Here is an 18,682-nt window from a genome sequence, read left to right as displayed (position 1 = left end):
CTACAATAATACCAAAAACATTTGATAAGAAACAAGTCATGAGCAATAGTAACGTCAACTCTCTGAAAATTAAATTAGCTGAGTAGATGTGAGACAGAATATACCATGTGGAAGGATTAGATAATCAATGGGATGAGTTTCATAACATCCTATTGAGACACTTTGATTCCTATTGTCCCATTAGAGAAATGCAGACAGTGCCATTATACAGTCAGAGTGGAAGAAATAACAAACTCAGACTTCCAGCCAGCCTTATTAAAGTCAGGCGAAACATTTATGACCTGGATATCCCGTACAAATCAACAAGATTGTGCATTTTCAAATAAAAATATAACACAGCTAAGAAAACCTTTAAAACTGAATCTCCCAACCTTGGAAAACAAGTTCACAGTAATGAAATCTCACAATCTACAAACTGACGCAAGGTGTCTTGGAAACTGATCAATAAGTATCGCAAAACCTCCACAGTTATGGACAGCAAACCCTTATGTATTACATGAGATGGTAATATTAGAAAAGATCCCAAAGCATTATGTAACCTTTTTCATAAGCATTTCATATCACCAACAGAAAATCCACCACACGCTTTAGAAATGTACCAAGACATTCTGAATCACATACCTCAAGCAGTGACTTTAGAATTTAATGAGAGTAAATAAAATGATATCTTCTTTTTCTTCCGTTGGTACTACCTCCCGGGGTGGGACTTAGCCTTCTTAATAATTTTCTACCATGCCTCTCTGGACTTCGCCGTGGATTTCCAGTTATGGCAACAGACTCAGGCGGTATCCCCTCCAACTTCATGCCTCCATCTCAACCTAGGTCGTCCTCTTGCTCTTCTTCCTCCAGGTTCATTGCAGCAGGCTTTCCTTGCGGGATCTGTCTCATCAAGTTGCATTACCTGTTCTGGTGTCACAAGGCTTAGGCCTGTCCCAGCGCTTATTAAATCGACCAACACTTATACGAATAATTGTAAGAACAGTTATTATTATTATGTTCTTTAAGATTGGTTTTGGGTCCAACCCATCTCAGTCTACAGAGTTTTATGAACTTGACCACATCATCTTCATTATAGCAATCATAAAGTTGGTCATCCCTTCGCCTTCTCCAGGTCCCATTTTCATATACAGGTCCAAAAATACTCCTCAATATACTTCTTTCATGTGACCTCAATTTGTTTTCATCCTGGGTTGTAGTTGTCCATGTTGCTGAGCCATAAGTAAGTACTGGGAGTATCAGCGTTTTGTAAAGTCGGTACTCAGTCCCTCGTGATAATAGCTAGGATTTAAAATGTCGCAGCAGCATTCCAAAGTAGCATCATTTAGAAGCACTTATGTGAGCCATAATTTCAGTAAAGGTGGTGCCATTTTCTTCTATCTTTGAGTCCAGATAGGTGAAACATTCCACTCACTCAAATGTCATTCCATCAAGGGTTATTGTGGGTTGTAAATGTTGATTAGTACCATTATACATTTAATTCGTCTTTCCTTCATTAATTCTCAGACCCATATTCTCTGCACTCAGTTTTAGAGCTGTACAGACTTATAGTAGATAGTACCTCTTGTCTGAATGCCCAATTCGCATACCACTTTTTCAAGTGCCATGTTGAAAAGTAGGCAGGAAAGCTTATCTCCTTGCCTTAGCCCATTTCAAGTGGGATACTGAGGTGATAGGCTGGACTGGTACACTGGGGGTAGTTTAGGGTGGCCTCTATTAAATGTATCAGTTTTCCAGGCACACAAAATCTACTCAACCTATGAATGAAGTTTGCAAAAGTCATCAGGTTGATGGCCTACACGCAAAAAATATAAATACATAAACAAACGGTCTCCGAGTGCAATAGTGGTTGGTTGCTTGTGTAAGTTTTCGTTGTCTATGTAAAATGCCGGCTTCAAGTCATTATGTTAACGCTATTTAACTTTCCTCGTTCATACAGCGAACCAGTCATCAAGTTTACATGCGACTCATCTTGCGAAAGACGAAAACCGAATTTCGGAAACAGTTTCTCGCTCTCATGTTTACAAGTTCAGGTCTGAAGCGGATTTGCTAGCCCAGTTTACTATGGCGCGTGGAAAACAGCTATTACAGTTTATGGTTTAGTCAGCACAGTCTTTTCTACTCTCGTAGACGAGGCGTAAACACATTCAGATTTCTACTTATCTTTCAATGCACAAAAAGCCACTCCGCCCATATTAGCCGAAAACTTTTAAAAACAAGACGAAACCTGACAGCCCAAGCACGTTTCAAAATCGGATGTGTCATTAAATGGGAGCGAACATCTATAGCTGAATTGGAAAGATTTTGAAGTGCTTACATGAGCACCCAGAAGCAGTACTGAGAAATCGGTTTACGAAATCCAGTTCTGGGAGCCCATATAAACGGGGTGACTAGGATCACTTCCATGGGCCCTTTAACATGCTCGTGTGGAGGTGACGTCTGCATGTGCTTACTTTCGCAATATCTTTGATCGGCGTAGAGGTGAAGGCGTTGGAGCGTATGGTGAACTGTCATGTGATTGTAAACAATGTGAAAAAAATGGTATATCACGTTATCCTCATGAAGGGTTACCCGCTTAGGCCTTACGTGTGTTAGGAGAGAGAATTTAGTTTGCGTAGCAACTCAAAGCTTAATGTCTACCATGGCTTCACATTTGGCCGGGGGTAGGGTGAATGTTGCTCAGGTTCAAGAATTAGCCCGAAAACAGTTGGTACAGTTATTGGAAAAGTGCCAGGGACGAAAGGTATTTAATTATAAAATAAGTTTACGTGAAGAGTTTTATCGTTTATTTGTATTTAGTTGCTGGAAGTGTTTTGCGGCATTTATATTTACATTGTAATTATTAGCTATTGTAGAGAACTATTTTTGTAAATATGCCCGAAGTTCATCTATTAACGACGATTGTGCCATATTTCGGGACCTGTAATAGCAGTGAGTGAAGTAGTTAAATACCATATTCACTTTCCTAGTTTCTGATATTTCGATTAAGCTCCACATCGTTGGGAATGCGTGGATTCCTCCTAACTGCTTTCATACAGCGTGAAACGTTGTGTGACGCTAAGCGCAGACAGATGGTTTACAGTACACAGTTTTCGTGCTGTTGGACGGGTTGAATATAAGGCTGATGTCTATAGATTTTTAGTCTCTGTAAACCCATAATTATAGTCATAAATGTTTGATGTCTTTCACGTAGACTTCTATATGTAGGCCTACATCATTTTTCTGGTATCCAATGTGAAGTGTATTTCAGTGTCTTCTTCCCATTAGATCACATATTCACATGGAGGTAACCATTTCTTAAATGCCGTTTAACAGGAGCGATTTTAGTGTTTGAAACTTTGCTGTGATGAAAGTAGTTGTTCAGGTTAGTTAATTATGTATTTGATCGATCAATCTCATGGTAACCATTACGATGTGGAATGTGTCAAGTTTTTTAAGCTTAAAATATTTATCTACCCCATCCCTTAAATGGCACAAAATGCATATATTATATATATAATGTATTGATCCCTATTCAAGAATTCATCTACGATATAGGAGTAGGTAAGGAGATAAGATTTCAATTAATTTTTGATTCTATTAGTGCTGTCTGTCAGACATTTGATTTTGTCTTGTAATTTATCAGATAGCTTCACAGCAGCCTATTTTACCCCTTTATTTGTCAAACATGGTTAAGTAGAGGATAGTGTAAGTCTTTCGCTTTTTCTGATATTATAATCATGCCTGTCACTGTTGGTTTTAAACTTGCCGTGATGATATGATTGTGAATGTCGCTGTTATTTTTAAACTGGTCTTACTGTTAAGAACAAATTTAAAAAATGCATAGCAGACTATGCAACCTGGGTCACCTTGGCAAATAAATATTTCTGTCTCCCAGAGAAGGAAGGAAGATTGCCTTTAACATCTGATTGACATGTAAGTTATAGAGATGGAGCACAAGCTCAGATGATGTCAAGGATGGGGAAGGGAATCAGCCGTGGCCTTTCAAAGGAACCATCCCAGCATTTGCCTGGAATGATTTACGGAGATCACAGAAAACCTAAGTCTGGATGAGAGTATGGGGGTTTGAAACACCGTCGTCCTGAATGCAAATCCAGTGTGCTAACCATTGCCACATCATTCAGTTTCTGTATCTCAAATGATCAGGATGATACCTCACCATGCTGTTGTAAATAAATAAAAATATAAAAATTCTCAAACTCCAAATTATTTGAGCACATGAGCAAGACCTTCAGCTACCTACAAAGACTGCATCTTTTTTCAGCTCAAGGAGGGTCTTATAAATTCAGAATACAATTTCAAAACAACTTTAGTTAATAACAGTGTCTGTGCAGGGAGTATACTTATTTTCGTCATCTCCTACTTCACAAACAGTAGATGTTGCACAATTAATACTTTTTTTCTAATCAAGTGCCACTCTCTCGCAATGCATGCATTACTGACTGTACACACTGTAGAACACCAATACACACCCATTCCTTTGAATAATGAAGTCAGCAGGAAAGCTTACCTCTAGAGCAGATAAAATTTTAACGACAAATGGAGGCACTTCATAGGGAAACATGATTAATGTTGTTGATCTGTCAACCTTCAGTTGTTTATAAAATCAAACTAGTGAATCTCATATCGTTAGCATAATATTAATAGAGAAAATTGGAGAGTAAACCTGTTAATCACTTATGATAAGGGTAAAATTAAATATAATCACCACATCAAAAATAAAATAGTACAAATTGGAAACAAAGCCTCAGAAATAGTCGATGAGTTTTTGTAGTTTGGTCACTTCATGAGCAATAACAGGATGCATATTGGGAATCGGTAAGAGTGAGATGAGAACAAATAAATGATATACAGAACAGAATGCAGTAGAAAACTTAATTATGAGTATAATGAAAATAACAATGTTATGAAGAGGATAGATTGCTACTCACCTCATAGAGGAGGCGTTGAGTCGTAGACAGACACAGTGAAAGGACTACTAAACATTTAAGCTTTAAAGGGAAATAGAACCCCCCCCCCCCCCCCCCCCCCCCACCACCACCACCACCACACACACACACACACGGAGGCACAGGCACACCTCTCTCACACATAGCGGCAATGAAGGGTATGTTATAGGTAAAATTCCCACCTGCACAACTAAAAACAGCTGATGTTGGCAGGAAGGATCCAGAGGCCGAAGACTGCCCAGCAGCAATGGAAATGAAGCACATCATGTTGGGCATCATGTTCAACAGCAAGTATTGAATATTCAGGTTTAAAGGACAGCAATCAGCTGCAAAAACCCATATTTTATTGCAGATCTAATTTTGACAACGACATATTCATCATCGGAGCATTACTAGAAGAATTACTCAGGTACTAACATGTCAGGGTACTAACTTGTCAAACAACACTAGCCTTTAAATGGCAGAAACTGCTGTCCTCTTTTAAATTTGTCATAATGATTTCGTGTATGAAACTGAGAGGCAGCATAATGGACTATATTCTACAGAGTGTTGCAGAAAGCAGAATATTCTGTAAAATTTAAACGTTACCCTTACCATCACCTTGGAAATTGGGACAGAAAATATCCCACGAGGTTTTTGAAACAATCATTGGGCTATGCTGCTGATCAGTCCGTCACCATGACCAGTTTTCCCTCACTCTCAGTGGTTGACTTCGCCACCCCACACCAAACTAATATTTCAACCTAACCCAGACCTCAGGTTATGCTACGGAACAGTTCATCATAATCAGTTTTCTTACATTTGTAGGCTTTGCCAACTCTAACACATTTTAACATTCCAATCTAACCTAAACCTCAGGCTATGCTACAGATCAATTCGTCACCAAAGCCAGTCATTGATTGACTTCGCCAACTCTCACCCGATCTATATCACTCGAATGGAAAACAATATCGCAACAAATCATGTTATATCCCAAGAAACAAAGCACAAGAGGTAAATATGCAAAATATTTAACTTACCTTATAATCCGTAGTAGACAGAACAATAATAATTAATCTTGCACTGTCCAGTTCAAAAACAAAAGTAATCTATTTGTATCTTCTGCTGAAACAAGCCATTAGATTCAGCACTCTCACGGGCTATTACGTACTATAAACCAATTGGCTACAAACAACAAAGATTTACCAACAGCTACTTGAAATGGAAGAGCCATGGTACGCCATAAATGCACTTTAGCCATATAAGGTATGCTCTAGAAAATTAAATTTAAATCTCCACTTCTGCTTGAAGTCAAGGACTCTAACAGTGTATCAAGTTGTTCCATAAATAATTCAAAATTATTAGATTTCATCCTGAATATTGTGTGTATTATTTACTTCTCATGGAAATCAGCTTCACAATCACTGAATAGTCTTTGAGTATCTATGTTTTTGTATATGTACGCCTCTTAATGTAAGCAGTTAATCTCCTTTTTTTACATGTTTGACCTGCAGTAAATACATGCCTGGCCTGATGATAAAGTTTCATGTTACACCACATTAATGGTCGTCTACGAATAGAGCATCATCAACGTGAACAGCTGCTCGAAACATGCACCATGCCACAGATAGGCTGGTGGGATTTAGTGTTATGTTATGGGGACATTCAGCTGGGCTTCCATGGGACCTGTGGCAGTAACTGTCTCCCCTATTGGCAGTGGCATCTTTCAGCAGGATAACAGCTTGTACAAGGTTGGATTGCCACAGTTGCTTGAGGAGAGTGATGGAGAACTCTTGTTTACGTCTTAAGTAAGAAATTCATTTGCTTGGTACACATTCAAGGACACTATTTGCCACCAGCCCTGCACTCATAAACCAAGAGCCTACAGTTTGTGGAAACTGGTGTCATGAGCGTAGTCCAATGTGATGTACCATTGGGTACCCACCTAGTACTTCATGAATTCATACCACACACAGTCTCTGCTCTATTGTATTCCAAAGATGAACCAACACACAATTAAGTGGGTGGGCATAATATTTCAACTCATAAGTACATATTTGACAGCCATACCAGGAGCATTGACCACTCAAATGTGAGTTCAAAAGTCTGTCATCTTGCATGGTGGAACCTGTAGAGCAGTTATGTGTGATTGACATGGAAAGTGAAAAAGCCAGACAGTGTCACTTCTCACTGTTTCCCATTGTCCTCAAAAGCACAGATATTGGGTCGACAGAAGCATCCGATCCCACGTGTTGGCTTTGACCCGTGACGTCATGATGGCGCGGAGCTTGGTTTGTAAGTGTGGTGTGTTTGTAGATGACGTCGTATTGTGGTTTGTTGTGCTCTCTAGTGGTATGTTTAGGGTTTTCGTTTGTGTGGTGTAATGGGCTCAGTTTGCTTTTGCTCATTATCCAGAATTGTTCGAGTGTCGACTGTTTCTAGTGGAATTCATTTCAGTGAGTTAACGACTTTGTGTGAAGGTTAATTTAGTGTTGTTCGCTGTACATCGTGTGGTAATTTTAGTAAAATTAATCAGTTGTTTTTGTTCAGCAATGTATATGACGGATAAAATTAACAGTACGCAGGTCAAGGGAAGTGTTCAATCCGAATGTGTGGCTGTGTGTGTTGATATTGGTATCGGGAGATGTTTTTGAGCTATATAGGCCAAGGGAAGTGTTGGATCCTAATTTATGGGATCGGGAGCTGCTGTTGAGCTATATAGGTCAAGGGAAGTGTTCGATTCCAGATGATATTGTGTTTAGTGGTATTTGGGGAGTTTTGTGATGTCAGTTTTTTCGTCATTTTGTGTGGTTTTGTATGGGGGTGGGTGTCTAAATTTGTTTATATTTAGTTTGCCCCCCACCCAAAAACACCCCATTTCCCGCGCTTGTCCCGTTAGTGTCATTACACTTTTTGTGGAAAGTGTGTTTGTTTTTCGATGTAATTTCGTCCTCATAATGTGTACGTACCGACTTTATATGAGCCATATTGGAATCGTGGTTTGTCGTTTCACCATATTTGTGACGTCATGGGTCAAAGCGGGCGGGATCGGACGCTTCCGTATTTCCCAGATATTTCATCCATCAGACAAGTATAAAGCTTATGTTAAAAATCACCTTTACTAATCACAGCTTTATGCACTCTTGCTGGTCCTAGTATTTGTTACATCGTATTACATAATTCACACATGAGGCTGATGTACTCTTGTGAAACGTGCTTACAGCATTTTCAGAAATTGTCGAGAAAGTAATGTACTCAAGAGTGATTAACCATCTCACTAGTAATGGGATACTTAGTAAATTTCAAAAATGCTGTTCTACTGAAAAGCAATATACAATTTCACTGCCCACATAATAGTCTTTAAATAGTAAAATGTCACCAATAGGAATTTTCTATGACTTATCCAAGGCATCTGATTGTGTGAACCAGGACATTATGTTACAGAAATTACAATTCTGTGGTATAACTGGAACAGCATATGAGTGGTTTGTCATATCTACAGAACAGAAAGCAAAAAAGTTTCTTTATATGGCTTAAGTGCTTTAAGGAAGTTTCCCACTTCATTGAACTGGGGTGAAATTACATTAGGTGTTCCACAGGGTTCAATCATGGGTCCCCTTCTGTTCCTGATATATGTAAATGACATCCCTTCTTATCTGAAACAAGAAGCTAAACTGATGCTGTTTGCTGATGATACAAACATCTTTACTAATCCAGTAAAAGAAACTCCAAAAGAAAATGATACAAATAATTTCTGTGGAAAGTTATTAATTGGTTTTCTGCGAATAGGCTTGCTTTGAACTTTGAAAAAACACAGTACATCCAATTTTCTGCTGTAAGGAGTGCAGTTGCTTCAATAAATATAACACAATATCAACAGAAGTCAGTAACCAGGTACAGCGTACTAAGTTTTTGGTTGTACATGTAGATGAGAATCTTGGTTGGAAAATTCATATTTTGGATCTCCTACGACGACTAGGTTCAGCAATTTTAGCAATTAGAATACTTGCCAATTTTGAGGATGTAAAAATTAATAAGCTAACATACTTTGCATACCTTCACTCTCTGATGTCATACAAATCATATTTTGGGGTAACACAACAGTTAAGCAAAAAGTATTCACTGCTCAAAAGAAGGTGGTTAGAATAATATGTGGGGCTGATAGTCACACATCTTGTAGGCATCTATTTAAAAGGTTATGAATTCTTACAACCACCTCACAGTACATTTATCAGCAATGAAATTTGTTCTCACCAACATGGACCAGTTTAAAAACAACAGTGACATTCATGATTATAATATCAGAAGAAAAACAAACTTACACCATCCTCTACTGAAGCTATCTTTGGCACAGCAAGTGGTAAAATATGCTGCAGTAAAACTTTTTGATAAATTATCAGATTAAATAAAATGTCGGACAGACAGCCGTAATAGTTTCAAAAATAAATTTAGATCATACTTCCTTGACAACTCCTTCTGTACCATAGATGAATTCTTGAATAGGAATAAATATATCTATAAGTATAATATATACATTTTGTGCCATTGAAGGGAATGGGGTGGGTAATAAAAATTTTGACCATAAAGAATAAGGGAACCTTTATTCATGTGAGCATTTCTTATGCACTTGACACGTTCCACATCATAAGTTGCTGTGAGATTGATGAATGGAACACGTAATTAATTCTGCATCAAAGACAGTAGAGTCTTGAGGCAGTCGGGCCTTGAGGACATGATCAGGGAAAATGGAATACAGCAGAGCAACCAACAGAGTCCCTCTGCCTAGACCCATTTGTAAAGACACCTGCATAGTTGTGGTGCTCATATAAAATGTCTGAAAACATCAAATTAAAAACAGAAGCAGGTGTGTAATCCCTCCTGTACTGCACTTAATCTAAAATGATGCTTGGCCTGTTAAAACCCTGGATTTGGGACTGTACTTGCTCCATACTGAATGACTCCAGTACATGCTGCACGCAGATCCCAAACGGCATTGTGCCCCATCGACGGTTGGAGAAAAGGCGTTCCAGAGGCAGACGAGCAACAGTATGGTGTGCGGGTGTAATCAGAGCTGCAAAGATCTTACGTGCCTGAATCACCATGAGGAGCTGCTGCCGGATGGTATATGGCAGCTCCCCAGCCTCAGCACAGAGGCTGGGTATGGGATTGGTCCTATAAGCACTCTTGGCCAACCGAATCCCCTCATGGTGGATAGCATCAATGATCTGCAAATAAGAAGGCCTTAACTGATTCATACACCGTGCACCGGTAATCCAGCCACGATTGCACGTAAGCCCTATAAAACTGGAGGAGAGACATCCTGTTCACTCCCAAAGATCTGTGGCTAAGGCATTTTTAGAGATTCAGTACCTTCAGAGTTCTGGGTTTCAGGTCTCTGGTGAGGTGTGCCAACCACAACAATTTCGAGTAAAAAATGAGGTTCAGAAACCGCACTGTGTCTTTAAAATGTAGAATGGTGTCCCCCATATGCAAGGCAGGCAAATTACATATACAATGAGAACAATTAAAATGAAACACTCTCTCTCTCTCTCTCTCTCTCTCTCTCTCTCTCTCTCTCTCTTTCTCTCTCTCTGTCTTATCTGCAGAAAACTGAAAACCCGCCTTTGCAGCCCACTCCTCCAACCTCCTCCGCACTCTGCACTGTAAGTTGCAACTGATGGCTTGCTGTTGCAACACTGGAGGAGGAGGAACAGAAAACAACAAAATTGTCCGCAAATAAATAGCACTGTACAGGACTGCTTACTGTAGGCATGATACTGCTTATGGCTGTGGCAAAAAGGGTAACACTTAAAACACTGCCCTGAGGGACACCATTCTCCTGCTCAAACGATCTGACAGGGAGTTACCAACTCAGGTCCAGAGGTGGGAAGGATCCATCCCACAACACCAGCTTTTCTGAATTGTGTAAGTGGGAACTTTCCCTCCAATGCTTCCTACATTCCCCTAAACCTCCTGGCCTCAACCTTCATTAGTCACTGGCCTCACCCATCCAGTCCCTTCCCTGTTCCCAGTCCGGACTACACAGCCATCATTCCACCACCACACCCAGTCTTTTTATTTCTCTTCTTTTCAGCTACACCCCCCCCCCCTCCCCGTCCCCCTCCTCACATCTACCCTGCCCTCCGTCTAACCTGCAGCACTTCACTGTCTGCCACCCCCACCGTACTATCCCTCCCCACCCCAGCCTTCCCCTTACCCCCCCCCCCCCACCCAGCTGCCACTCCCATCATGCACTGATGCTGCTTCTCACAGTGTGGCCTCTGCTGCCTGAAACTGCAGTCGTGTGTTAGAGTTGCGTTTGCATGCATGCGTGTGGGCGTGTATGTTTGTTTACTGTTGACGAAGGCCTTAATGGCCAAAAGCTTTAATTGTGAGAGTCTTTTTGTTGAGTCTATTTGTGAGCATATCTGCGACTCCGCATCTCCACTATATGGTGAATAGCAATTCATAATATTGTTAAGTGCTGAAGTGATGGTCAGCCACGCTATGATCAACTCAGAGAGGGGATGCAGCTGTCTTTTTTTCGACTGTGCGTGGTCTGATGTGGCATAATCCCTTCCGACACTAAGAGTGCTGTGTTGTTAGTAGAGCCAGGTCAGTGTTTTTCTTTCAAAGTGCTTGTAACTTATTGTGCAAGTGTGGAGCATGAGGTATTTTTGAGAATAAGTTGACACAATGACACCGTGGCTGAGTAGCCAAAAAAATTATTTTCCCTCACAGTGTTAAACTGCTAATTATAAAATTTACACATATTTCAATAGTTCGATGTACATGTATAAAACTAATGTATTAAGTATAATTATGATTACTACCCTTGTAAGTCAAAAGGCAGTAGATGGTGATAAAAGAAGCAAGTATATGCCCTTTTCCAGGAGATCTTTGGAGGAGAAAGTGAGGTTTAAAGAGTTATATTCATTTGCACTAAATGTAAATCCAACAGGAGGGCGTGGGATGAGTCTCACCTATTGGGTCCAAACTGTGTGGGTAGGGGCCAGTAGATGACCCTTTCAGGTTCCTAAACTGTTTCACCTGAGTGAGGCATAGGAAAAGTTAAAACACACTCTCAAAGATTCATGCATAGAACATGAGATAATTTTGAGCAGCAGTTCACATATTGGTGCAGTAGCCCAGTGGTCAATTCGTTGGCTCAGGTTCGATTCCTGCTGTTAGCATTTATTTATTTCTTTTCTTCTTCTTGTTTTGAATGGGCCTACTTTGGACCACATTTGTTCAACTGGTGGGCTTTGATATTTGCCCAGTACTGTTGCGTCCTCTTCTGATGTAACTCCTTCTTTTCTTCTGTTCAGGGGGTAGCCTTTCTTCGGGGCTTTTCCTGAAATACCCGGACTTCCTTCAGTGTAGTTTCACAGACTCTCTCTTCAGGAGATCAGTATTCCCAGTTCTTTAATGTCCTTTTCAGTTTCTGTCAGCCAAATGGTGTGAACCTTCTTGTTTTGCCAGAAGGTGAACAGGTGGTTGGTCAATCTTTTTCATCCACAGTCAGAGCGCCTCTTTATAGAACTCAGGGTTATGTCGCCTTCTGTATTTTCCATCCTCTTCTAGTGGGCCTAGGATCTTCCTGAGGAATCTCCTCTCTCTGACTTCCAATTTCTCCATCAGACCTCTCCAGTTCATGCAAAGACATTCCATGGCATATAGGGCTTCTGGTCGTACACTGATGTGTAGTGCTTAAGTTTCAGGTTGCGTGACAGGCATTTTTTGTTGTAGGCGTTCATAGTATGAGTCGATAGGCTTGCTCCAACTTGTTGACTCTCATGGATAATGATGTTTTTTCTGATAAGTTGGGTTCAATCCATTCGCTGAGATACTTAAACTTCTTAGTCCTTTTGATGTTTTCCTTGTCTAGTTAAATCTCTCAGTTAGCTTCTTTGATGTCGGTGAAGAACTCTGTTTTCTCCAGCAATTCTTGAAGACCCACTTTGGCTGCCTGTTTTCTGAGGCATTTTACCTGCATTGTTGCCATTTCAAGAGAATCAGCAATCAGTGCCATGTCATCTGCAAAAGCCAGGCAGTCTACAATCCATCCTTCGTTCTTACGGCCCAGGTAGAGACAACTCTGAACACCTAAACTGGTCAGTTCCTTGTGCCATTCTTTCACAATCTTTTCAAGGACACAGTTGAAGAGAAGTGTGAGAGAGTCAGTCCCCTTGTCTCACTCCAATTTTTATCTCGAAGCTTTCTGAGATCTCACCTCTAAATTTGACCGTGGAATGGGTGTTGGTCAAGGTTTCTAGAATGAGTCTGTGGGTTTTGTTGTCTAGTCCTGGTTCCTGAAATATTTTGTCAAGTGTTTCTGTATCAACGGAGTCATAGGCCTTCCTGAAATCAACAATGGTGACGATCACATTATGGTTTCTCATCCTGGAGTATGCCAGTACAGTTTTAAGGCTGAGGATCTGTTCAGCACAGGATCGGGACTTCCTGAAGCCTCCCTGATATTCTCCCAGCTGACTACCCAGTTGATCTTCTGCCTTTTTAGTTTATTTATTTATTTATTTATGTGCAATGTTAAACACCAAGTACAAAATTTAAAATATATTTAAACAGCTCAATTTATAGAGGGCATATGTAAATCAACATATTAAGTTTAGTAAAGTTTACTACCCTTATAATTCAGAAGCCTATAGGCCATGACATTGTAGCACAGTTCTAAAATTGTGCATGAGCTGCCACAGTTTTCAAACTGTAATACTTGTCTTATTGTGTTAAATTTTTAAAGTAGTAGTAGACTATGACATCATTTTAAATTCTGTCAATAATTGTGCATAATATTAAAAATCAAATTTTTGTTGCCTCTGGAAGCCGTAAGTAGACAGTTGGTACTGGGTCCTGGGATAGTCACATAGTAATAACAATAGGAATGTGTAAAATATGATACTAAATCAGTAAAAACGAGGTTATTCATCATTAATTGGATACAAAACTGTAACCTGCCATCAAATGATGAGGATCTTATTAATAGACAGACAGGAAAAAAGTGACAATTTTATTTTATGTATTTATTTTTTTGTACTGAGTTTTCAGCCAGCAGAAATGGCTAACATGCGAAAGACTGTTCAGTAACTATAGTCATTGTCATATATTATCAAACTACTGAACGGCTCATTGATCTAGGGTATCGTTGGCCATTGACACTAGTAAAACTTAATGCTGTCTACAGAATTCACAGAAGCTTTGAAACACAAAAAAGTATGTTGGATCACAAATTCTTAAAGTTGCATTAATGTTCATTAAGGCCATATGTAATCCAAAAATGAGCGTAATAGCTTGAAGGTGTCCTGGGTGTATTAGATTATATCATGCCATTTGTTATGAATCCTGTGAGTCTTTTCAGTACTGTTTTTGCAGAACCAGAAAGCTGTTTTTGCTTCTTAACAGGTGCTGAATATTCAGTTCTATCTGTTCTGACAAAAACGCCAATACTATTTTGATGGGATTTAATTCATTGTAATTTTTTGTCACTGTACATGATTGTTTGCAGGTAATAGTATGGGATGAATCCTTAGCAGGTCCTGTAGGACTTATAGCGACATACAGTTTACTAAAAGAACATGATGTTCCTGAAATGTTCCCATTACGAGCTGGTAAGCTGCCTTCAACTACACAAAAGGATATTAAGAATATCATCTTTATAACAAGACCACATCTACATTTGATGGACAAAGTTGCAGACAATGTTTATGGGTAAGTTGTGGTATTTTTGGATTTTTGGTTGTGCTATAAAAAACATTTTGTCTTCCTACTCCACTTACTTTTGGTGGCCAGTGTTTTAGTTACAGAAGAACTAAAGTTTGCCATGTACATCACGTACACCTCTTTTAATTCAGACGATATTGAAAATAGTTTTTATTTTGAAATGCAGTTTATGTGAACTGTAGAGTTTTTAGAAAAACTCGGCACTGCTAAAAACTTTCTCTTAGTCTGCAAATGCTGTAAACATAGGTTTTCCATTCCTTAACATATTTTCCAGGAGAAGTCATAGGGTCAGTATTGCCTCGCATATTCCCACATTTCAGCAGAATGCAAACTGATCTTCCCTGAGGTCATATTCTACCAGTTTTTCCATTCTTCTGTGAATAATTCATGTCAGTAGTTTGCAAAGATGACTTACTAAACTAATAATTCAGTAATATTCACATCTGTTAGCAGCTGCCATCTTTGGAATTGGAATTATTACATTCTTCTTGAAGTCTGAGGCTATTTTTCCTGTCTCGTATATCTTCCACACCTAGCTCACCAAATGTTATCAGTAGTTTCAAGGGAGTATCGTCTACTCCAAGGTACTTGTTGCGGCTTAGGTCCTTCAGTGCTCCATCAAATTCTTCTCGCAACATCATATCTCCAGTCTCCATCTACGTCCTCCTCCATTTGCATAACATTTCCTTCAAGTTTATTTCCCTTTTACAATCCCTCTATATATTCCTTCCACCTTCCAGTTTTCCCTTTCCCTTCTTTGTTTAGTACTAGTTTGTCATCTGAGCTTTTGATTTTCATGTAGCTGCTGCTCTTTTCATCAAAAGTTCCTCTAATTTTCCTATAGGCAGTATCTATCTTTCCTTTTGTCATAAGTGCTTATATAGACTTACATTCATTCTCTCGTGTTTAGCCATTTTGTGCATCTTATCAGTCAAAATTTGTAGAAATTTGTATTTCCTTTTACATGCACAGTTAAATTCAATATCTCCTGTATTCAAGAATTTCTGCTAGGGCTTGCTGTTTTACTTAGTTGATCATCTGGTGCCTTAATTGTTTCATCTCTCAAAGCTACCACCGCCGACTCCTATGGGTGCTTGCAGGGTCGACAGAAGCGTCCGATCCCACGCGTCGGCTTTGACCCGTGACGTCATGACAGCGCGGAGTTTGGTTTGTGAGTGTGGCGTGTTTGTAGATGACGTCGTGTTGTGGTTTCTGGTGGTATATTCAGGATTTTCGTTTGTGTGGTGTAATGGGCTCAGTTTGCTTTTGCTCATTATCCAGAATTGTTCGAGTGTCGGCTGTGTTTGTAGTGGAATTCGTTTCAGTGAGTTAACGATTTTGTGTGAAGGTTAATTTAGTGTTGTTCGCTGTACATCGTGTGGTAATTTTAGTAAAATTAATCGATTGTTGTTTTTGTTCAGGAATGGATATGACGGATAAAATTAACAGTGTGCAGGTCAAGTGAAGTGTTTCGATACCAGTGTGTGGCTGTGTATGTTGATATTGGTATCGGGAGATGTTTTTGAGCTATATAGGCCAAGGGAAGTGTTGGATCCTTATTTATGGGATCGGGAGCTGCTGTTGAGCTATATAGGTCAAGGGAAGTGTCCGATTCCAGATGATATTGTGTTTAGTGGTATTTCGGGAGTTTTGTGAAGTCGGTTTTTTCATCATTTTGTGTGGTTTTGTATGGGGGTGGGTGTCTAAATTTGTTTATATTTAGTTTGCCCCCACCCACAAACACCCCATTATCCGCCCTTGTCCCATTAGTGTCATTAGGCTTTTTGTGGAAAGTGTGTGTGTTTGTTTTTCGATGTATTTTCGTCCTTATAACGTGTACGTACAGACTTTATGTGCGCCATATTGGAATCGTGGTTTATGGTCGTTTCCGCCATATTTCTGACGTCATGGGCCAAAGCAGATGGGTGGGATCGGACGCTTCCGTATTTCCTGCTTGCATGCGCTCTTTGGCGGGTTTGTGCTTGGCTCTTGGCTACCACGGGTCCCCAGCTTTTGCAGTGTTTTCTGCCTTCCATGCTGCATGTCTATCCTCTTGCTATTCTTTTTCCCCTCCCTTGGGGCACAAGCCTAGGATGTTATTGGGAATGTTGTGCATTGTCTGTCACTGATGTAAGAACCGTATCACTTTTGTTTATCACTCCCTTTTCCTTTCTTCATTTGCCTTCTCCTCTAGTCCTCCGCTTCGGTGTTTGAAGTTCTTCTTTCACTTCTTCCTCCCTGTGTGTTCCTGAAGACCAGCCCACACGTCTGATGCATAACAAATGGCTGGGTAATGTGTAATTCCCAGCTCCGGGTCGATAGGTAGGGTTCGCACGTACCCCATGATACAGGCTAAGCCCAGGGAGGTGTGATTGCCTGAGTTGCAACCTTCCCAAATTGCCGATTGGTCCCTCCGTCATGTGTTCGGGGGATGTGAACAATCACCTAAGGCAGGTGCACCCCCTTGTGAAGGGAGCCCCCAGTTGAAGGAGCGTGCAAGTGCAATCATAAGGGATTTTTCTCGCAATGAGTCAATCATCTTCCCAATCAGTGTCTATGAAACGTAAACATATTGAGGCTAATGATTCAAAGACCCTTCTTGCTGCACCACGGTTCCTCCTGGTCTCACATTCTGAAGACAGTCAGTCCTTCGGCATGATAAATCCATTTATTATTTAGAAAGATGTTGATGCAATTGCTGGCCACGTGAAATCCTGTTTTCATTTACAGAATGGCACTTTGCTATTGGAGACTGCTTCCTATTCTCAAGCACGACAGCTGCTTGCTGCCTCGCTTCTCCGCGGCTACCCTGTTCGTGTTGAGGCACATAGAACTTTGCATTTTTTCTGGGTGTAATTTACACCAGCCTGCTTGACAGTGGAATTGAGGATGACTTCCGATCTTAATTCTCTGATCAGGGTGTCATCACTCTTTTCCTCACCTGTGATAGAGTGGTGCTGCTGTCCAAGATCAAAGCAGGCTATGAAATTATCATGGTCTGGTCGTACATTCTGAATCTGATGTGCTCCTACCATCATTTCAATCTCACTAGAACATCTTGTCGGCACCCAGCCAAATGTATTACCTGTGGTAGGGATGCACACGAGGGCGATTGTCCACCTCCTCCTCCCCAGTGTATCAACTGCAATAGTGGCCATGCCACCTCCTCTCCGAGTTTTCCCATGTGTCTTGATGAGTGGACTGTACAAGAGATTCAGGTAAAGGAAAAAGTGCCTTACCTAGTAGCTCGTAAGTCACTGGCTAGTCGCAAACTCTATGTTCTCCCGTCTGTCACCTATAGTTTTGTTCTTGTTACCCCTCGCTCCATGAAGGATGTGGCCACACAGACATGCGACCTCAAATTCAGCTCTGAGGTTGTAAAATCGCCCAGTGTCAAGGTAGCATTTCCATCCCTCTGTCCTGCTGTGCAACAAATTGTCAAATTCTCGCCTCAAGGGGCGAAGCCACCAGCTACTCAACCAGTAGGCAGTAAGGGACAGAAGGAGTACTCCGTGAAGACTTCCTCCATCCCTCCAGCCAAGCAACACTAGTGTCGTCCTCTAACTGGAAAGGCTCGAAGGAGTCCACCAAAGATCCTGTTCGATGGTGTCACCACGTGGTACCTTAGTTCAGCCGGCCTTTGGCTCACCGGTGTGCACCACCAACGTTTTTTAGCTTTGGACTCAATGGACCGACCACACAAGCAAGCCGATGCTTCTGTTGACCCCATGGAGCAGGATCCTCCTGCTTCTGTGCCCTATAGTAATGACTCTACACTGACTGTCACTCGGCGGCTGCAGAGTTGACACCTCTACATCTCTTTCTCCTCGTTACTGTCTTCCAATGGAACATTTGCAGCCTTCGATCCTGCAAAGAGGATTTACGGCTGCTTTTAGCATTGTAGCATCCCCATGTACTCTGCCTTCAGGAAACGAAATTGTGCCCTCACGACCACTTTGAGCTTTCACATTTCTTACCAATTCGTTTTGACCTTCCCCCTGAGGTCTGCGTTCCTTCTC

At 40.7% G+C, this 18,682-nt stretch overlaps 1 protein-coding gene across 1 annotated transcript in view; it reads left to right on the top strand.

Annotated features, from left to right (window-relative positions):
- Positions 1-2,467: 2,467 nt before the first annotated feature.
- LOC124711862 (vacuolar protein sorting-associated protein 33A) overlaps positions 2,468-18,682 on the top strand; it is a 118,811-nt gene continuing 102,596 nt past the window's right edge. Inside the window, exons 1-2 of the mRNA XM_047242099.1 lie at positions 2,468-2,740; positions 14,449-14,651. Coding sequence (XP_047098055.1) covers positions 2,630-2,740; positions 14,449-14,651 — 314 coding nt within the window. The 5' untranslated portion in view covers positions 2,468-2,629. The remainder of the gene's footprint in view (positions 2,741-14,448; positions 14,652-18,682) is intronic.

The sequence above is a fragment of the Schistocerca piceifrons genome, chromosome 8, assembly GCF_021461385.2.
Source record: "Schistocerca piceifrons isolate TAMUIC-IGC-003096 chromosome 8, iqSchPice1.1, whole genome shotgun sequence".
Lineage (NCBI taxonomy): Eukaryota > Metazoa > Arthropoda > Insecta > Orthoptera > Acrididae > Schistocerca > Schistocerca piceifrons.
This window is presented reverse-complemented; position numbering and strand designations above follow the sequence as displayed.